Genomic DNA, 22,570 nt, shown 5'->3' on the forward strand with positions numbered 1-22,570 from the left:
ACGTAATTCAACTTGATTTAAAGGGGACGTGTTCGTGTGCTCTGTAAAGGGCAAACCCACCTAAAAGTACAATTTTAACAAAAAAAGACCTTTGTCATTGTACTGGACGGTGAAGTCGATTAAATAAATGCCCGTTTACGTGACTGTATGCGCCTGCTCTTTAAAAAGCTGCTTCAGATAACAGTCCCCTGATGTATATTCAAATCAGTTTAATTTGAATGTGGGCCTTGGATCAGATAAGTTAAGTAAAATCACCAGTGTTGCTTATCATCTTATCCGTCACCCATTGTCTGTTGAGAGGCTCCGGGCTTTTGCTCTGGGGGACTTGAGACAAGCTAGTTTTATAAGCAAAACAAACAAACAAATATCTCTTTGTGCACAGAGTTTTCATCGTATTTCAGTGATTAAACAGCCAGTGAATGGAGAGAAAAACAATAGAATTGAACATATCTGCGCTTTGGCACTACATTTACAGGCACAATAAATGGGAGACTAATGATGTGAGCCCTTTTACTTTGAAATAAAGTATTTTCACTAGCTCATATCATAGGTTACATTAAATTATCAGCTCCTCAGTTCTATATGGATTGGCATTTGCCTGATATGGCTGTATTTGCATATGTTCTTGTGGTTATTAAAGGTAGCCTGTTTCCTCACACCCGTAAGGCTCAGAACTCGATCTTGTCGTTATTAGATTATTTTTGCTAAGATATTGACACAAAACCTCCCTCAACAGCTTAGGTTAACAGATATTCAATTCAAGAGCAGAAAATAAGAAAGAACTAAATGTGCAGGTTTTTAGAAATATTCATATATGGCGCGTGACTGAGTAACTTTAGAGCGGAGAGCACTATTTTCCCGGCTTCCAAAGAACTACTGATAGACAGAAGGCCAGATAACTCATGAAGCACAAGCTGGGTCGTGTTATTCCGCTTCAGTAGACTGCAGTCTGCTTAGCAGACATGGCATGTTACTTTCCAACAAAACTTATTTCAAACAACAAAAGCATAAATGTCATCAGTCCCCCGGGCATCGAGTGACGTCACTGCGGAGGACGGTGTGTGACGTCGGCAGTTCGGCACTGTCATGAACTGAGTAGGAGGGAAGCGGATGCATCATCCAGATGTGGAGCTCTGGAGGGCGGGTTGCAAACATGCCTCTGTGAATAGACTTAGATCAATAAGGCGCACACTGCAGGATGATTTAATTTGTGCAAATGTCTCCAAATAACAACGTTGAAAAGGATAGCAGGAATTTGTCACATGTTTATGCGGGGCGGGAAAGGGCATGGATTGGTATTGCAGAAGCACAGCAGATTACTTTATTAGGAAATGCACAGCTAATAAAGAGTGTGTGGAATAGCTGTAGACTGGGCGAGAGAGTGGGGGTGTAGCCCGTGAGCCTATGGTAACGAGCTATGAGGCAGAGAGGGAGAGACGTGGACACTGATGCTGCGCGTTATCTCCTCGCTAAATGAGGGTTGTCTTTTCCAGTTCATGCAGCAGGGCTTCTCCACCCTTCCAGCGAGAAGCTGTAATTTACACGACAACAACGGGGCGTCAGTTGGACCTCCATCATCTGCGCTGGCTCGAACACAGAGCTGCTCCTTCTGCTGCTCCACCACCAAACGCTCAACGCCGAAGCAGGAGAAGACCTCATTACCGTGCCATGTGCAAAACGACATGTATGCGTAATTTCATGTGGTGACAGAGGAGGGGGAGAATGGAGCAGTTGTCAACAAATTCCTGCAGACGCACCGACGGGGATACATTGGAGGCTGTTGTATAGAAAGAAGACCTTCGCACGCAGCAGCCAATCCAGCAGATTCATTTTTATCGCCAGCGAAAAGGGGAACAGTGGTCAGGTGTCGCCGTTCATTTCTACCACAATAATGGGGTAAGTGTGGGTAATATCATCCCATAGACTGAGCTCTCTCAGAGCTCTCTTTCTCTGATTTCTATGTACACATTAGCCTCTCAGGGTATGAACTTCTCCACCACGGAAGCCACACCAGGCATTATAATCTGGATCTTAGCTTTAAAATCTATTTATCTGTCTTATATGACCTCCCACGAAGCTTTAGGTTAAGCTGTTTAAAGTGTTGTGTCATCTATGTGTTGGACAATAAAACAACAAACTGATGATCAAAGAATTACTGTATCATTATCTCTCAAATGAGAAGTGTTTGGTGAAACAGAATAAGAAACAGGCCTACACATTGGGCCCAGCGTACTTGCACAATGTACAAAGATGTAGGTGCAGAAGTTCATCATCAAACTTTTTGGATCAAATTGCTGCGTTAATCTATCTCGATTTCCAAAGTGACACTATACCTGTGGGTCTCAGAGGGGCTTTGGATTTGCTCATCAAAACGATGCAAAGTTTACTGTCTTTATGGTTTGTTCATTCTTTCTTTCTAGCACAGAACACAGAGAATTATGCTGGGTTTTCTAGGTGTTCCACAAATACATTATAGACAGTTATGTAATTCTGACAGAATGCACATGCATTTGCCACATTTGGTCTAAAATTTTGCCAGTCAGAGGTAGTTGTTTGATGGAATGTACATCCTGTTCCATCCTGAAGAGTGTAATGTCAGTAGCAGAGGAACGTCAGTAAAGCTACAGAGCTGCTTTAGGCTCCTGTAACAGAAAGCAGCTTTCTGTCTCTATGGCAGCACAGCAACTGCTTTCTTACACATTCCCAACCACAGGCACCCATAAGTGAATCACCCACAAGCCTCCTAGTGCGCATGCAGCACTTCTCATTTGCATGTTCCCTAACCCTGAGCTCAGCGGTCCGTTTCCCCCACCAAGCCTGCCGTTCATTAAAGGGTGTCTCCTGCAGTTCATTGTGATTAATTACTCAGCAGGAGGTTAACAATGTGGCACAGGCATGGTGTGATTTTAAGGCATCAGCCAAAACTCCTGCATTAACTATTTACAATACACTGGAGGCCTCCCAGTCGCCCACTTTGCCTTCCTACAGTGTGGGCAGCACATCATGCAGCTAGGTCCCACTCAGCTTTGCTTCTCCACTGGGCTCTACCATACTGGTGACTAAGTTACTGTTATGCAACAGACTCAGTGACTCAATTGATCCACAGTGGAATATTTGTCAACTGTGAATCAATACACTGTGCTGCTTACAGTGTGAAATTAAGTCTGAATATGTGCAGGTGCAGATAAGATGAAAGGATACATAGGTGTAGATCTGTTGTCTGGTTGCCTGTCTGGCAGTAATGGCACTGATAGATGGAGTCATATTTCACTTCCGGCCTTGTGGTTCATTCCCAAGCCTGTTTCAACTCTAATGGTAATGGCTGAGAGAACAGTGGGCAAGAACTGGAGATGCCTATCAATAATCTCTATGCTTTCACTTCCTTTTGCAAATACAATCAAAGCACAGATAGACTCAGACTTTGTCTTTGCTGACTGTGTGTGCGTGCAAGCAAATGTTAGGCCATCCAACCACCCACAGCAGATGGAGCAACAGGGAGCTGTCTCATTAATGACCTCACTCTACTTTAAATAAGACCTGATTCAATATATGTACAGTTGAGTTAATGAAACTCTGGAAATGAGGACAACTTCTCAAGAGAGAAGTGGTGGAAGAGGCAGGAGGGACAGTGACATCTCAAGAGACTCGCTCTTTGAGTATAGTTCAGCTTCACTGTCATTTGCAGAGAGAGGTACAGCTACAAAAAAGGAGACACACTGAAGTATAAGGATAAAACACGGCCTTATCAGGTGTAAAATGAGGCACGTGTGCAAGCTTTTCAGTTGCATCCTGCAACTTTAAAGTGGATTAACATCTAGGCATCAAACCCCTGAAGGAACACCTGTTATCATTTTTGGAGTTGCAGATGTGTACCAGTATGTCTGTAATATCCAAACAGGAGTTGTTTCACCTGAAATAACAAGGTTTGCGTTGAATCTAAAACTACTTTTGCACAACTCATTATTTGAAATTATGACCCAGAAAGGGCATCTCTGTGGTACAGTGGCAAGCACTGTCGTCCTAAAGGACGATGGTCCTAAGTTTGAAGGTTGTTTTTGCAGATGTCCAGGATGTTCCAAATAGCACCCCTAATCCTATGTCAACTGGGATAGGCTCCCGACACAAATTGCCTCAATTTAATGTAGGCTTATAGTCAAAAAAGTTAATGAACATTTCTTCTAATGACTCAGATATGATAATTTGCTTTTAGCTGTCTTGAGGTCCAGGCTGGAGCTTAGATGAGATCAAGCCTTTGAAAGTGAAGCCCTCAAATGACGAAATCATCTGCACTTGCATGTTAGGCAAGCTCCAGTACTTCTAGTTTTAAAGTCTCATCCTATAACATATTTTTTATTTCTTGACTTTCAATTTCGTATGAGTATCTATTTAATTTATTTGAATAGCTTTAAATGGGCTTTATATATAAACTCCTGTAAATACTCCCAACTGAATATCCTTACGCAGGAAGCAGTTATCCCAAAATTTACTTTTCAGTGACCTAACACATCTTTCAAGTGTTGATTAAAGGACAAAACACATGCAAAATGGTGTTTTGGTTAAATATTTCCTCTTTACATATGGACAGTGCTGTAGTTTTATTTGACAATTTCTCATGATTATCTTGACCTGCTATAGGTCACAACACCACTGCTAGAGTAAAGTTTGTCATTCTCCATGACATTCAGTAGTTAACTGGGAAAATCTATTTTTTAAAATGAGTTCTTACTCTGCTCTTTGTATTCATAAAAGCAAAAGAGTATCTAAAAAAAACATCAATCAAATGATTAACAGTAATGATTAGATTTTAAGTAAAAATAACTCTTAAACGACAATCTAACCATCATCGTCGGCATCATCCCACAGAAGTCAGTAAAGTCACGTCTTTCCCCTAACTTTTCTTCTTGTTGTGTTTGTTACGTTCAGTTTGGAGCCGCACAGCCGCAGCTCTCATAATTGCTTGTACCACACTGTGTTGCAGTTTGGAGCTTCCCACTCCTTTCGTCTCCCTTTCCCGAAAGATGGGTGGATTCATCAGCACTCCAGCTTCTCCTACATTCATCACCTCCTCCACATTTTCCTCACCCCTTCCTTCATCTCTCACTTCATCACTCTTCCTCCCTCCATCACTGGATGGTCCTCTCTCTCTCTGTTTTAACATTCACGTTCCATCAGCTGCCCTTGTGTGACGTGGTGCAGTCAGCATGCCAAATACCTCCTCCTCGTCCTCTTTTTGTTTCTCTCCTCCAGACTCTTTCCTTTCCCACTAAAATGACCCCCTCCGTTCTAACTTCTCCTTTACTTCTACCTCATTTTTATTCCATTTACTTTAGCTCCTACAGATTTCTTTCATGCACTGATGGACTTAAGATGGCACCAAACACCTTTCTCTGTAGCATTTTAGCATGTTTAATTTGTTGAAACTGACTGACTAAACTAACCTTTATACAGTCCCGTAACTGCTAACTGTATGATACTCCTGGCTCAGACCATTGGATGGATGTGATGCCTTTATTCATGTGCCATTTTTGAGGAGAAAATCAAGTGAAAGTTAAATTACTATTCAGTTTTTATCACAACAGCCTATCAATTATTATTCTGTCTTTTGTGAATGTTGAGTTGTAGGAGTGATTACTTTTTTTGACTAATGGTGGGAGTCATTTTGGAACCAAACTCCTTGGCACAGGCATTCATGTAAAAACGAAGAACAAGAACATTTCTGTGTTTGATACACACAATCAAGCAACAAGAACAGCAAGATTTTCCACAGCTCCATCAAAATTATGCAATGAAAAACACTCTAGTTGCCAAGAGGCTATTGCACAGATCATACGGACAGGCCGTGCTTACATGATCTGTGCTGGGGGAGAGTTGAAATGACTCACAGTACCGCCACTTGCACTGCTGTCGATGATTATGATAATTCGCGCGCAGCAGTCCACAAGCAGCTTTGTGGAGCGGCATTAATCATCCCAGATTCACTCTCTGACTTGCTATACTCCCCATTCCCCATCATTCTCCTTCTCTTCCTGTCTAACATCCCGCTCAGTCCCCCTGTCTCCGTGTTTTTTCGTTCTCTACCAGTCTTGGCTAATCACACACAGGAGGGGTGCTGCTGTTGAATTTTAATATTCATTTATACAGCAAGCCTTTGATGTCCCCCCATCACCCCCACAGTGCAGTGTAAGCACTTCTCTATCTCGTGTTCTGCCAGTACTGCCAGCCCAGAATATCTCCCTCAGCACCCAGCCTTTTGTGTGTGTGTGTGTGTGTGTGTGTGTATGTGTGTGTACTGACTGTAGATAATACCCAAGAAACCCCAACAATGCTGCAATGTCTGAGGGCACTGGAAGAGCAAACTGAGGGGTTGGAGTGGGGGGTGGCCGATTGACGGTTTAAGGTGGGGCAGTAATGAAGGGTAAATAATTGTAAAAAAAACCCAAAGACGGCTCATGTTGTTAACTAACACTAATGGTGATGAGTCTGAACACTGGTTTGTGTCAGATAGAGGTCAATAAGGAATTAATCCATCTCAAACTGACCCACCATGGATTTCCATCATTCTCAGATATAAGCTACTCAGCCACTAATCTACTTAAAAACACGCACAAATCTAGCTTTACAGTTCCAACATGTTCATGTCTGCGCTTACACATGATGTGTTTCAGTGTATGAGGAAACTGCAGCTCTGTGGGGTGTGTCTACAGTAGTTAACCATGGCCTACTGTCTATATTTAGCCTGAAACCCTCTCCTTTCCCCCCGTGTTCAACTGTGTGACCCCCACTTCAGGCTGCAGGCATTCCCATATCTGAGCAGAGAGAGACGGAGCTGCCTAACACAGAGACGCAGACAGGGAGAGTTTCTGTTGGATAGCTGCGTGCATTTAGTGTGCTGAGTAAATGTATCAGGAAGAAGTAAAAAGATCAAGGTTTCGTTTCAAAATTAAGTTAGCCTGTTCACCATGTATGCAAGACAATGAGTGGTAACCTGTAGTGACCTCTCTCGGTATTTTAGCTATGGAAAGTGGCGAGTTGGTGATCAGGTTGCCAGGGCGGTCTGACTCTCCTGTGAGCAACAGGAGTTTCGGTGCTGGTGGTGGGTTTGGTGAGACGCTTGTGTTACGTCACAAAGAGGTTCACCACTTCTTTTTTGTTCCCTTCAGGGAGCAACCCATCTACAGCACGCGGGCCCACGTCTTCCAGATCGACCCTAACACCAAGAAGAACTGGCTGCCAACCAGCAAGCACGCCGTCACCGTCTCCTACTTCTACGACAGCACGCGCAATGTGTACCGTATTATCAGCCTGGACGGCACCAAGGTGAGCAGTTGATTCAGATCGTTACTGTACACCTTGCACTATCAGTTTCAACTTGTGCCATCAGACATGGTCCTATTAAGATATGTTTCAGTGCAATTAAATCATCACACTTCATCACTGCCTTCCAGGAGATTTTAGTGACTCTGTGAGGTGTGACTGTGATCTACTGTGTGTTAATGCTTTTAATAAGATCTGCGCTGGTAACAAGTGCACAGACACACTGTAAAAGAGCTCAGATTTGATGAGTGTTCCGAGACTTAGGGCTCATGTAGCATTCTGTGTATGCAACTGTTCATATTTGTGTGTCTGTCCACACTTATTTCTGGGGATATCCTCATTAGAGATCCCGAGGGACATTCCTACTGAGCATGGTGAGATTGAAGTCGCTTGGCATAACTAAAGGCAGATTAAAGACCAACCCCTCCTGCTCACACATATTATCTATTATTAATGGAGAAAAGAGAGGTGAAGTTCCATTAAAAAAACATGACAGAGAGAGAAGAATGAGGCTGAAGACATAACTAGTTAGCGGCAAGAGTGTGGAGAGAAGTGAATAACAGGGTCAAATGTGGAAGGAATGGTGGATGTGTTTGCAGTCAGTTACCAAAAAGTGTGTGTGGACCATTCGTACAAATGCCAGAAAAAACAACAACAACATCATTTCAGAAAACATTTCAGAAGAACATGCTTATTTTTCAGGAAAAAACTACAAGAAATACAAAAACACATTTGAGAAAGCACAATGAAACAGAAAACACAACATCTCATCATTTTAAAAAGCTTGTTCTGTGAAATGTTGTGTTTTCTGTTTTTTAGCATGCGGGTGGATTATTTGAAATGTCATCATTTCTTTGGGTTCTGTGAAATGTCCGTTTTTGTGGACTGTTGTCTGTTCTGTTGCTGTGTGCTGTGGTGGTCTGAAATGCTGCGTGTTGCTGTGTTCTCTGGTTGGACGTGTCTTCTGCATCATTGTCGCAGACATGTTGTTGACTTTAGTTTTTCTGCCGTTTGGTCCAGTGCTTTTAGATGGTCAGCTGAGCAAGCCTCTAACATCATGTAGCACGCAACAGATAGCTGATGACTATATTGTGTAACAAACACATTGACTGACTACTGCTTTTTCCAAACTCGATGTGGCGATTCCAGCAGGAATGTCATCTATTACACAACACTGATAATTGATCAGTCATTACTTTGTTCTGCATTAGTATTATTTAACAAAGGCGGCTGAATTATGTAAGATTTACAGGTAGCCTTCAGCTCTTCTAAATGAATGATAAAGCTGAGAATGTTCTGTTCATATATTCGTTATTGTGTTTGTGAAAAATCTGTTTGAAAAAACATTTGATGATGTAAATCATTGGAAACTATACATGAATATTTTTTTAAACAGGCTCTTTAATTTTCCAAAGCTTCTACTTCTACTTCTGCTGTTACTGATACTTCACAAGTGTTACTCAGACAGTGTATAAATAGTAAGGTGAAGCTGTTCGATTGGCAGAGATGGTGCTGTTGTGAATATTTACTGGACGGTGCCTGTAGAATTAAAATAAACAAACTGTGTTCAGTAATGAAGAAACATGTCACCCAGGCAAACATCTCACAGCTCACTGATGTTATTGGATATTGGATATCATTATACCAGCGACAAGACCAGCGTCTTGACATTTATGCTTTGTCTCCAGTTGTAAAAGATTCCATTTAGATTTTTATGTAACTTTCTTCAAGCAAAACTTTAAACTATGGGTAGATAATGTTGATTTTTCTTCTTTATTGTTTATCTTTTACTTCTTTAGAAAACAAATAAATCTTTATTTTGTCCATTTAAACCATTTCTGATCCCTAGCTACTACTTTGGGAGTTATATGTAGAGGATCATACATTTGATTTATTTAAACGATAAATGCCTTGAGCGTTGTGATTTTCTGCTCTTTTCAAATTATATTACATTTATCACATTATTTTCAACACTTTTGCTTGTCTCAGTTAACAGGGAAAGCATCTACAAAGTATTACTACTGTTATATATAACATATATGATAGTAATGTTATGAATTTCTAATTGGAGCCACTCAACTTGTATGGGGTCACGGTTCAGAGTGCTGTAACTACCACTGGCACTTGTGTTGCTCTCACTTCCCACCTGGAAGTCCCAAAGGATCTTAGCTCTTTCATCCTCCACCTTTGGAGGTGTCTCCCACTTTGACCTTGGGACTTCCAACCCATACCCGGCACAGATGTTCCTGTATGTAGATGTGCTCAATTCTGAGCCTTTCTAATTGCTGGTGTAGTGATAATTGATTCCACATTATTTTTCACACCGTAGGATACTCTGAGTACACTATTTAGGGTATAAAAAAATGTCCCTTTACATTCGGACGCGATGATAGTGAGCAGTAATTTCAGTGCTATTTGTTCTGGTAAATGGCATTCTGTCTCATTCTGTAAGATATATTATAAATAAAGACAAATAAAAAGACTGTTAGAGATTGAAAATCACAACTAAAAGTGACAGATTCAAAATTTTAATTTGGTTCGAGTAATCGTCCAAAACAGTTTGCTACCTTATCTGAGGCCCTCACATTTGAGAAACTTCCATGTTTGACAGTTTTGTTTGATAAATGCCTGAAAAGGTCCACTGTCAAAACCTCAGAAGTAACTATATTTTCAGTGTGTAACCTGTTCGTCATTCTGAAAACTGGGTGTCCCACAGACATATAGGCTCAGTTAATGTTTCAGTTATATCTTCACCCTGATTTGTGGTTATACAAAAGCCAAATAATCAGGTTTAATTATTTTTCTCTCCATCTGATAACACATACAGACACATCGCAGCAACAAAGGAAAGTTATACACATATTGATTTGGCTGACTCTCTTTTTCAGGCAATAATCAACAGCACCATCAGTCCCAACATGACGTTCACAAAGACGTCTCAGAAGTTTGGCCAGTGGGCAGACAGTCGAGCGAACACCGTCTACGGACTTGGGTTCTCCACTGAGCATCATCTGTCCAAGGTACCGTCCCCATCCACCCAGACTTCTACTCACACACACAGACATCTACTGTAAACCTTCCCTCATCAATCTCTGGGCAGCTTCTCTTTTTGTCCTCGACCCCTCGTCCCTGTGAGAAGATTTCATTTCAGCTCTTTCCTCTTGACTGCATGCGTGGCAGTTCACCTTGATGCGGCACATTTCAGCGTGTCTGCGTGTTTGTGAAAGTTATGTATGCTAGAGTGCTCACTTGTGACTTGGCGATTTCTCACCTCGGCCGTGTGATTAAGCTCTGTCATGAACATGAGAGGCTCACCGCGTCCCAACTGTCAGGACAGCTCACACACACAAATCCTCACTCATCACAACCAAACCAACATTACAGACACATTTTCTGTGTTAGGAAGGCAAGATAACAAGGCTGCTACTAACTGGACGGACGGTGTTTGATCATTTGTTCTTTCCTCTCCAAACAACTGCTGTTAGTGTTTTGAACTTCATTAAACGAGATCCAAACCGCTTCAAAGGTGAAACGGGCATCCCATGCATTTCCTGTGTTAGTTTACATTAATTTACCCAAGTTTATTCTTCTTAAGAAGCACACACCTGTGAAAACAGATGTATGATAATAAGTGTGAGAGAGGTCATGGCACCAGACTCATCTAATTTTTAACTTGGTTTTGGTGCATGGCTTCTTATAAGGAACAAAAGTCACGATATTTCAGTCTCTTGTGTTTTTATTTACTGTCTCAGTAAGAAGTAGAGATGCTGTAAACAGCTGGATCAGTTTCTAACTGATCCCTGTTTAGTGGATAGGTACAAATTTATCTAATTTAAGTGGCTGTCAGAAAGGATTTTGCAAATGGACAATACTGCAAGATGTCACTAAATCTTACTGTGACTTTGAATGAACATGAATTAATTCTCAGGGCTTCCTTGATCCTCATTAGACTCAAATGAAAATGCTTACAGTACCAAAACAAGGTATATTTATTTGAGGCTCACTTTATTGATGAATTTATATCATGACCCCAAACGAGGGAGGGAAAAAAAGTCATGTCTAAAAATGATCGAAAGTATTTTCAATTTGACAGAATATTGTCAAATAGAGAAGACAGGAAGTGTGTTAACAGGAACCATGTGTGAGGAGTATCAGTGCAGGTTAGCAGACACCTACCAGACAATTAGAGTTTATTTCCTTTGGATGAAAGTTTTAACTCTTCCATTCACTTCTCAAATAACCACTGGGCCGACACTCCTGAAGCACAGAGAGAAAGCACAGAGAGAAATACTGCATTTAGATCTCCGTAGCAGAACCATTATGTGGCACTGAAGTGAAATGATATTAAGTTACTTTTTGCAACTCCACTGATGGCGGACACAAGACCGGCTCCAGCGGAGTCGTCAATTTGATTTCCTCACCACTCAGCCCTCTGCAGTACTGTATACTAAATTACTCTGTAAAACTGTGGAAGCAGTCTGAATGATGAACCCCACCCTAAAGGGACATCAGGGATGTGTGCTTGCATGTGTGTGCTTGGGAGTGTTTATATTTGCTCAAAGCCCCCAAGCTGAGCTCAGCTTACCACTTCGGGTTGGCTCGATGTATTTATGCTGTTGACTAAAATAACCCTGGAGATCAACTTCAGGCACAGAAAACTTCTGATCTGCCATTCTGCCTTCATCAGGCATCGTCAGCTCACTTTGTGTGTGTGTGTGTGTTGGGGGGTGGCTATATAATTACAATGTAAAGGTTACCAGCGGACACCTGATTTGGTTGTGAGGAATTCCGGGTAATTCTTATCTAAGTCCAGCTGCCAGGTTGTTATTGGCAACAGCTTCTCCCTATCCTTCAAAGCTAACCATGCTGACCCCCTCCTCCTCTCATCTCTCACAGATGGTTTTACTGAGCAGATTAAACCTCACTACTGTAGGATTTACAGTCCTCACTGTTTGTTGCCTTCTCTGTCCAGTTTGCGGAGAAGTTTGCTGAATACAAAGAAGCAGCACGGCTCGCCAAGGAGAAGAGTCAGGAGAAGATGGAGGCCACGTCTCCTTCTCAGGTAGGCTCGTCACACACTTCTAACTGCAGTATTGCCACTCATTCTGTTTTGTGGACAGCTGATGAAGAGGTCAGGGAGGCAAATTCAGAGGGCAGGAAAAACAACATAGAAAACAAACGCAAATGTCTCAAAAAGTGATGATGTCTCAAAAATGACCAAATCCAAATGACTCTAGCCTTTTATTGTTGTTATATGAGCATAAAAACATTGCTCTGTTTGCATCTGTTACATGTCAAGATGCGTAAACTTTCATTTTTTCTAAGTAAAAAATGAAGTGCAAATATACTTCAGTCCATACTTGAACTATTAAAGCTGCACTTGACATGGGCTGCAATGCGAAAGGACTTTCCCATGGAAAGATGTGTTCTAATGAAGCCAAACAGACAGCCTTGTTCTCACCAGGAGCTGAGAGCTGCATGTGCACCGGCCACAACAGTGTGATAAAAGTGTAGACAGGCTGTAACTGTGAAGGCTGCAGCCTTACTGATACAAGCGTGCAGTGGTCTGTTGAAGCTGTCTGCTCTGTTCCATCACTGATGGTCAGGGTTTCACCCACATGCCAGCTGGCTTTCTTTCTAACCTCCAGATCCTCTGATTTCTCTTCTCTTAATGAAGTGAAGAAGAAGAAAATAATTATTCCACTAAAATAAAATGAGAAGACACAGCTAAATGCTACACGCTGGTCCCAATAGGCCAAGCCCCAGTGGAAATGCATCACGAGGAGATGACTAATAGCTAATAAACTAATGAATGTGGGAGCACAGAATGTAAATCCAGCCATAATCTTCCTCTTATCTTTCTCTTCCTTCCTCCCCATTAAAGACAAACAAGCAGTGTCATTGTGTGACTGTGGTGTGCTCAAACCCAGTGTCTTAATAGCTTTGTTTTATGTGAGTGCAGCAGCTAAATGATTTGTCTCTCAAATAATTATGTGGTTGTATGGGATATAAAGATAAGAATTAATCTGTACTTGTATGATTTTCCATTGCCGAAGCAAGCTAGTTTAATGACCTATGGGAATGTAGAATTGCTCACTACATGCGGACGTACAAATCTGTAACAGAACAGCTGTTTGAGCTTTGTCATCGTAAGACATTTTCCACATCTACCACTTCTACCAAATACACACACCTCTATAAATTACCACGTCATTTACCTCTATCATTTATCATTTAACTTTTAACAACTTTATTCATGAGATTCTTGTTTTTTTTTTAATTTTTGATCTAATAAGAAGAGGCCAGTTGGTCCACACAGGTTAATTATTATATCCTGGTAACATATACATATTCACTGATAGAAGTTTTGTATAATTTAGTTCAGCTGATTTAGTAATTGTGTTGATATCTGTTACGCTTGAAAGGATGAAACAATTTAATAAACAATAATTGACACAAATTTGACCTTGAAAATCTTTTTTATTTGTTTGACAAAACAATGCATTAGATATATCGAGGACTCAATCAATTTAGATGTTTATTAATAAATCAGTAAGTGAAAAATGTTTCTGCTTTTGTTAGATAAGAAACTTCTATCCACACCTCATCTGAACTATATATATATTTTTTTATATCAATGATTTGGAGAGATTCATTATGGTTGCATGCAAAAAAAGTGCCACAGATTCCTTATTTTGATAAATTATTGAGTTTTCTGTCTCATCTAACGGTGCTTACAAGCTTCAAGGAGAAAACAAACACACAAAACTACAGCGTTGTATCATTTATCTCTGTTTAATCTGTGGGCTTGACAGTAACACTGTAAACCTTTTCTTCACATCCAGGAGTCTCCAGCAGGTGAACTCTCATCACCTCTGACCCCCGTCACTCCGCCTATGGAAAACATCAACGGCACAGATGAAATCTGCGACACAACTCCCAACTCAGACAGCCGTCCAGAGCCAGCACAGAACGCCCTGGCCTTCGCACACAGGTACATTCCTCAGTTCAGATGTTGTTCTGACTACTTTCACTTTTAATATCTCACACAAGCAATTTTGAAATAACTTTCAAAATTAAAAAGATTTCACAATAACTTTCTGTTGTTTGTCTACGGTGCCCACGTATTGGCTGCACCACTTCTCTGTCTATCTTTTTGTCCACGTCCTCCTATATGTACCTTGCATGTCAGCATGGTAGTGAACTTCCTCTATTCACCGCTGCTCTCTCGTGTTTTTCCTCTCTAGGGAGCAGCTTAAGACTTGTCGAGTCTGCTCTTTCTGATAGGAATGTCAGTGCAAGTCCAGAGTACTGCGACACCATGACTACATAAAACAATAAAAAAATTCAGGTGCAAAGTTTTACAAAAGTAAGAGCACGGTTGCAGGTCAGCAACAAGGACGGTGTTTTCCAAAACTGGATGCACTGCCAGTTTGTTAACTAGTAATTATGGAAAAAAAATAATAATAATAAGCACAGTGAAACTCCACTGAGGAGCAATGCAATGATATGGGTGCACAAGACTTTTTTTTTCTGGAATCAGTGGCATTCAAACACTGTCACTTCATCTGGACCAGCAAAATATGTAACTTGGAACAATTCTCAGGATTGATGACCTATTCAAGTTATTCATTTTGTTTAATCTGAGCATGCTCTGTGAGGAACCTCACACATTTCTAGGTATATTTATGTCTACTGCAATGCAATAATATAAATGCAAATTCAAATCTCTTCTCTGAGAAGGTGTTGCACCGCTAGGGTGGTATACATTCCTCTTTACTTTATAAGCAGACTGAATATTGAAATGTATAGTTCATGTTCCTTGTGATTTTTAAATTGGTTCATATATAGAAGTCTGTGTACGATAGGGGTCAAAGAGCCGTACAAATATTTTTTCTGTGTAATACTGGCTTCCTGAAAAGGTGAAGTTGTGAGGTTGATTGCCAAAAAGCTGTCGCTGAAGCGTTTATGTAAGACTTATGTAACACAATGTGGGTAGTGGGAGGCATGGCGAGAGTAAGCAGACACACTGTGTGTCAGTGTGTGTGTGTGTGTGTGTGTGTGTGTGTCAGAGAGGGATGTGCATTGTATAAAGTCTGTACATGAGTCACTGATACCTAAACATCCACCAGCAGAACAGTCTCACTGCAGTAAATAAACTAAACAGAGGGGAATGGGCAATCAGTTTTTGAGCGAAGTGTTCTTTGGTAGTTGATTGTACACACAAGATTTCTTTTTTATTTGTAAAATGTAATTTGTGCCTCTTTTGTTATTATTTCTGGTTGCGATTAATTTTGATTAAAGATGTCAATCCATGGCTTAATGTATTATCCTTATTTTACTGTTGTCTGGGTGGAAAAGCTTCATCTTTTTGTTTTCTTTTATGTTTAAGCGAACAAATGCAGAGATCTCTCGATGCATTTAGTCGTTTTATGGAAAAGTCTGTAGAGTATATGCTTAGAAAGACCTACCATTACATGATGAATTCTGTAGTGCTTCACAGATTTGTGCAGTTAGAGCGAAATGTAGAGAAGGCACCCACTGCCTGCTGCAGCCCTGCTGCTGATGTTTCTATTAGTGCTGCATGCGTGGGAGATGGGGTCAACTCTTGGCATTCACAATGGCAACTGTGGATGTAACAAGCACACCTCACTCTCAAAATTTTTAGAGGCATATGCAACAAGAGTAGATGCAATGACCATCCAGATATTTACCACATAACCCTCTTTTTTTGTTTCTTCTGCTCTCTGACTCACACTTCTTTGGTGTAATATCTTCCGCGTACATCCTCTCACATTTATCAACTTTGTGTTTTGTGTTGTAAATGTGTCTCTAAAGTTAAAATGTATTTTTTCTAACTATTTGTTTAACAGTATAAGCATGTGGTTAATAGCCAAAAGTAAAGAATAAAATGCTTGTCGTGTATTTTGACTGTGTATGTGTATTTTATTAGGATTCAGACTCACATGTAGACAGACAGCAAACACCTGTGTGGGTAGGTGTTTGCTGCCTTTTTGCAGCATTCCTCCACAACGGTTTTGGTGTGTCTCTCCGCCATGTGTCTTGAATTAGATGACGGCTTGTCCCCATTGAGTATATACCACGCTGCTGCTCAGCAGGGTTGTGTAGGCAGGTATGTGTGGGCAGAGCACAGATGAGGAAAGAGGAGGATGAAAGGCAACATGGCTGTGAGTGAGTTTCATATGTCAGGATGTAGGAGTGTTTGGCAGCTCTCCACTGGACTCGTTTTGAATGGTTTACTGAATATTGTAAGACCTCTAGTTGGGACTGCCAGAGTTGTACGTGAATGCGTGAATGATCCTCCGGTGTTGGAGGATGAAGGCGTCAGTCTGTGGGTTTGTCGTAGGTTTGTGTGAAAGGAGATTGTGTCTAAATCTCCTTCGTTCCTCCGTCGCTACCATGGCAACTGCTGTGCCTTCTTAGTTCATGAAGGGCTGCGTGAGGGAGAAGAACCTACCTGACAGTGAACAGCAGTCAGGACACACAGGACGCAAAAGAGCGCTGCAGAAAAAAATCAGTGTGTGTCACACAAGTTTCCACCTTGTGTCTGATGGTTTTATTGAGCATAGGAGGAAAATTACACTTGAGATTTTGAAATAGTAAAACACAAAACTGAATGTTAATGTTTTATTCAACACTTATGACATATTGGCAGAATATACAGGTTATGTTCCAACAACAAAAGCATTCTGACTTTAATCCACAAAATAAAACACAGTTTGATTAAAATAAATATTTAAAAAAATATATAAGATATTATATAAGATATTAATCTGAGACTGCTGGAAATATGGCCCTATACCATCATGACAAGTATATATAAAAAGCAAATACATTATAATTATAAGAAGGTGAAGAGCAGAACAAAAACAGCCCTATTATTTAATTTCTCCAACTATGTAACACTGTATAACAAATTCTAGTTCAATAAAATCCCCTCAGTAACACGTATGCTGTTTTACTGACCGTATAATTTTCATTTCAGTGACCCAGCAGCGGCTAACTTACCTACCATGTGTCTTTATCTGTCCTCTGCTGTCCTCAGCCAGAATTGTGCTCAAGTGCCCCCCTGAAACCTCTCAGCCAGACTCATTTAATGAAGAAGAACACCGGTGTCAAACCATCTTGCACTCTTCCCTTTCTTCTTATTCTCCCTCCGTTGCTCTCCCTTGCTCTCTTCGTCTGTCTCCATCTTCACATCTTGATGGCTCGCCTGCACTCTAGCTCTCCGAGCTGGTGTGTGGGGTTTATACACTGGCGGGGCGGCATGCCTTGGTGGCAGCACTGCTCTGTCCATATGAGTACTCCTGTGTGTGTGTGTGTGGTGGTGTGTCAGCTGATATGTGCATGTGTAGGATGAAGTGTCGTCTCCATCCTATGCGTCACACATGCAGACACACTTGCACTCTCAGAGGGGGTGGCTGTTGTGTAAGAACTGAAGGCTCCGTGGGAGTTCAGTGTGAATTGTATCTGGGCTTTCTCTCTTACACCTCACAGAGTGGCGTTTTGGCAAAGGAGGAGGGCTGCTGCAGTGTGTGAGGATATACAGCAGGTTACAGTATGTGTGTGTGTGTGTGTGTCAGTGAGTGGGTAGAACATAACTTTAAGGCTCTGCTATTGGTCAAAGAGACCCTGATCACCTCTTGAATGAGCTAAGCTTCTTTTTGTGTTTTTCTATATGTGTGTTTGCACCATTGCGAGGAGTAACTGTGAAATATGTGGGAGTTTGAGCTTCATTTCAAAGATACTTGTCCACGTCCGGTACTCCCAAAAGTTTAGGTCTCATGCATTCTCCCGCCAAAAACAGGCTTATCTGAGAGACAGGTAGTGAGTAATGAGTAAATCTGAAATGATAACATGCAATGCACATGTGGGGGTGCACAGTGGAAACACATTCCAGAAAGTTGCATTTATTCACATAATAGCTGTATATCTAGTCAACTAGATATACAGTATAAAATCACAAATTTTAAAGCACAGCACTGCTATTATTTACTGCAACCCAATGACTGCAGGGATAGACTCCAGCCCCTCGCAACCCTGAATTGGATTAAGCAGATAAGGAAAACTGATGGATGGTTTTCGCGTTTTAGTTTATTTGACAACAAAAGAAGATTTATTTTAACACAACAATACAATATTAATAGAAAACTAATATATATTGGCTATTTAAAATGTTTGAAGTGTCAAAAGAAAAACCAAGCTGAACACATTCAAAAATCATAAGCCCCACGACAATGATCATGAGTATAATTATCATATCTTGTCAGTGAGGTGAGAGTCAAGTCGAGCTAGTTTATTAATTTAGAAACAGAAACAGTATGAAAGACACAATAAAGAATTAGTCAAGTTCCCAATTACTCAGTTATTCAAGACTTCTGCAGTGGATGTCTGAAGGGAGTCTTTTGTAAGCTCTGTATATCTACACTTGTATTTTATTTAGTCAAAAATGACCTGTGAATAGTTCATTTACACATAAACAGTTTCTATCATCAGGTGGTCCTTTGTTGGCATACTTAACTGGGCTGTTTTGCTATAATGAGGAAAAAATGAACACAAAGCAACGATTGAATAAATGGGAGGATGAACGACTGCCTGCTTCAAAACAATGTAAAACTCTTAAAATGCAATTTGCGTAGAAAAACAAAAACACGTCTGTATTTAAGACTTACACACACACAAAAAATAAATCAGCTGCACATATGCTTCTGTTAATTGTCTGTTTACAGCTCGCGTTTTTAAAAATGAGCATTTACTGTTGGAAAACTGACAACATATCCTATATATTACTGTGCTCTGCAGCCCGGCCATGACAAAACACTGGGAAGCTGAGCTGGAGGCACTAAAAGGGAACAATGCCAAACTAACGGCAGCTCTGCTGGAATCCACTGCCAACGTCAAACAGTGGAAACAGCAACTGGCTGCCTACCAGGAGGAGGCAGAGAGATTACACAAACGGGTGAGCAAAATGAACACAGGAGGGCTTGTTTGTTTTCATGTGATTAAATCATACTGATCAAACAGGAGCACTCATTTGGAAGGGACATTGTGATGTCAGGATAAGAGGACGGGAGGGAAAAAAAAAAAAACAGAGGAAAGATGGGAGAGTAAGGAAAAAGCAGGTTGGGAATGAGACTGAGATCAGGTTCCCGATGTTCCGGTCAGAATCAAGATGCTCTTCTTCTTTTGCAGGTGACAGAGCTTGAGTGCCAAAGCAACCAAACCCCAGTGATTAAATCCCAGAAGACTGAACTCAACCAAACCATAGAGGAGCTAGAGAATACACTACGGGATAAAGAAGAGGTGTGTTGTGTGCGCACCTGTGTGTGAGAGAGTAAGGGAATAACTTGTCTGGAGATGTAGTGGCTCACACATCCCACATTTACGTCTAATCCTTCTTTATTCCCTCTAGGAAATGGAAAAGTTAAAAGAGGAACTGGAAAACATGAATGATCTGATGGAGCAGAAAGACACTCTTACTGAGAAGCTTGAGGTGAGCCACATATCCCCTGAAAGAACAGTGGCAGCCCAAATTATGACATGGGCTCGTTGACAGCTTTATCTCACTGTCTACAGGAGACGGAGCTGCGCAGTCGGGTGCTCGAGGAGCAGCTGGCGGGAGCTGAGCAGCGGCTAGAGGAGAACCAGGAAGAGCAGGAGAATTTTAGAAAGAGCCTGCGGACACTGCTGGAGCTTCTCGACGGCAAGATCTTTGAGCTGACAGAGCTCAGAGACACCTTGGCTCGGCTCATAGAGGAGGCCAGCTAGAGACGGAGGTTCCCAATCTTCACAGACAGAGCCATATGATAATTCACTTACAGCCCCACTGCAATCTCACCCACCATGCCTCCCTTTCTCATACACCCCTCACACATCAAACTGAGACACTGCACTGCCCACATACACAATGCGCTCACAAAGGGCAGCTGATTCCCTGTTTTTACCTGGCAGGCATAGAGTTCCTTTTAACCGCAAGCACTCCTGTAGTTCAAGATGACGCAGGGACTACCTCAGCTTGCCCTCTGATTGGCTGGTGTAGTCATAACCTTAGCTGAACCGATTGCTCCGATTGTAGAGATACCTGTTGTGGCACTGTAAAACTGGCCCCCCCACACACACACACACCCCCACAAATACTCACACCCATACACTTGAGAACTGTGCCTCAGTGCCATCTACTGTTTAACCGGGAGAGCTGCACTCAGCTTGCAGCATCTCTCTCTCTCATGGACACACACACACACACACACACACTCACACACACGCTCACACTTTCCTTCCTCTCTAAATTGCCCCTCCAGGGGGAATGTTGAAAGTCATGTGGAAATAATTGCTGTTAAGACTCAGAGAACTGCGCCAAAGCTGCCAAATCCAACGAAAATATTGTCCTCTAACTAGCAGATGCTTTGATCCAAAGTGACTTACTGTACAGAAGAAGATTTGTACAGAGGAACCCGTGTTTGAGCTCGGGCTGCCAGAAGAGTATAACTGGGAACAGAAAATTACTGGACGTCTCTCAAAAACCACAAGTTTTACTGTTTGGCCTGCAGTGGAATCACTGCTCGTCCTCAGCCTGGATTCACAGGGCAAGTGAAAATGAGGAACTTCTGTCCATTAAAAATCCTACATGATAGATGAGTGTTGAATCTTCCAGAGGCATTTGTCACTCCACGCCACAGAGAAATATTAGTGCTACATTCGAAATGAGAATTCCTGTATCCAGACGGCTTCCACCATCAAACAACTTGACCTGTCTTCCTGCCAAACTCATTGTGGCGTGTGTCTGAATATGGCATAATGTGTGGCTTCACAGCACACATTAGAAGGCACATTTGCGTATAACACGTGTTTGTGCTGTGAAAGAGAAGACCTTGTTTTTGGACAGCAAGGTCCAAACACGCACTCATACACACACACACACTCACATTGAGCATTACCAGACAGGCTCTATATGACACCTTTGTCTAACTCTATCAGGTACTCTACTCAGTGGACTCATGCAGATAGTTGAAACGCAGTTAAGCTAATACCCCTGTCCAACAGAAAGTGTACTACTGTTGACCGCAAAACTGTGTGGCAGCCCTGTGTGGTCGAAGTAGTGCATCCCGATGGGCTCACAGAGTGTCATTTTCATGTTCGGAAATCTCCACCCTCAGTGAAATTGGCCACTGATTGTCACTCTTCACAGATGAAAACAGAACTGTACTCAGTTTCTATTATTTTTTTCTTTTTTACACAGTCTATATAATAGTGACAATATAATTATAGAACTGTATAAGACAACTTTCTACTCATGCAGGCATTGTAAATGAACGGATGGATAAATCAGATGCAGTAACACCCTGCAGTGGCTTATTGTTGTGTATTAACCCACCAGTATCTTATCTGTAGGTAAACACTGAAAGCCTCCTCTGTATATTTAAAAAGCCTAACAACACAATGTAAACGCATAGTGTTATTCATTTTGTACCAAAATGTACTCTTACTGTATAAAGCAGCTCTTATGCCGGCAAATTCTTCAACTCTCTAAATTTCTAAGAAGCTGTATCTTCACGAGGTGCTGCTGATCTTATATTTCAACCTGGAGCACCCTGTTTGCACTATGTCATTACACTGTAACTCCATTATATTTCAACAGATTTGCATTTAGTATTAACACGTCATAATTATGTACTTAAATTACTTTCTGTAGTTAGTTACACAGGTTAATACACCGGAATAAGACTCATGTAAAGGGGAATGTTACTTATTTTTTTCTGTCTGGTGTAACTTTGACAGTCGAGTGACAGCGATGGAATACCTTAATATTAATGCTATTGTTAATGAATGCCTTTGTACAGTAGTGGATAAGAAGCTTTTCATTCTCCTGTTTTGTAACTTATGGTACTTCAATGTAGGTATTATTATTGTATTTAGAGGTATGAGAAGACTGGCAATATTTTTGACTATTTAAAGTAATTTTGAACTCATGACATTAAAGAGGTACCTCAGGCTAATGATGTTTGTACATTGGTGAAATTTGTAAGTTGGCAGATGAATGGATTTTGAAAATGTTGGTGAAAGATGGTCAGGAGACACACCTGTTGATGCTTCAGCTAACTAATTAAACCCTTTGCTGAATTCAGACGACAACAACCCCGGTAGGCTGAGAACACACCTCTGTAAACTCAGAGATGCTACGTTTTATATTTAAATACAGTGATTCGATGTGTTTTCTGCTGTGGTCCTGATTTTC

At 41.2% G+C, this 22,570-nt stretch overlaps 1 protein-coding gene across 3 annotated transcripts; it reads left to right on the plus strand.

The window, feature by feature from the left end:
• The first annotated feature begins 1,380 nt into the window (after window positions 1-1,380).
• homer1b (homer scaffold protein 1b) lies at window positions 1,381-22,331 on the plus strand. 3 transcript variants are annotated; one of them, XM_072388052.1, is made up of 9 exons: window positions 1,384-1,896; window positions 7,161-7,317; window positions 10,203-10,334; window positions 12,287-12,376; window positions 14,160-14,308; window positions 19,138-19,294; window positions 19,528-19,638; window positions 19,748-19,828; window positions 19,912-22,331. In XM_072388052.1, the coding sequence occupies exons 1-9, from the start codon at window positions 1,892-1,894 to the stop codon at window positions 20,101-20,103; spliced, it is 1,074 nt and encodes a 357-aa protein (XP_072244153.1). In that variant the 5' UTR covers window positions 1,384-1,891; the 3' UTR covers window positions 20,104-22,331. The 3 variants fall into 3 exon arrangements, with proteins under 3 accessions (XP_072244154.1, XP_072244153.1, XP_072244152.1); XM_072388051.1 differs by lacking the exon at window positions 1,384-1,896 and having other exon boundaries at window positions 6,822-7,317; XM_072388053.1 differs by lacking the exons at window positions 19,138-19,294; window positions 19,528-19,638; window positions 19,748-19,828; window positions 19,912-22,331 and adding an exon at window positions 14,562-16,171 and having other exon boundaries at window positions 1,381-1,896.
• The last annotated feature ends 239 nt before the right edge of the window (window positions 22,332-22,570 follow it).

Source organism: Leuresthes tenuis, unplaced genomic scaffold (assembly GCF_036924035.1).
Source record: "Leuresthes tenuis unplaced genomic scaffold, fLeuTen1.0.hap1 SCAF_6, whole genome shotgun sequence".
Lineage (NCBI taxonomy): Eukaryota > Metazoa > Chordata > Actinopteri > Atheriniformes > Atherinopsidae > Leuresthes > Leuresthes tenuis.

Bases quoted from the DNA above. Each gene is read 5' to 3' on its own strand.
- homer1b (XM_072388051.1), top strand. From the start codon at position 7,015: ATGGAAAGTGGCGAGTTGGTGATCAGGTTGCCAGGGCGGTCTGACTCT. The intron at 7,318-10,202 runs GTGAGCAGTTGA...TCTCTTTTTCAG, and splicing joins TCAGCCTGGACGGCACCAAG to GCAATAATCAACAGCACCAT. The intron at 19,295-19,527 runs GTGAGCAAAATG...CTTCTTTTGCAG, and splicing joins CAGAGAGATTACACAAACGG to GTGACAGAGCTTGAGTGCCA.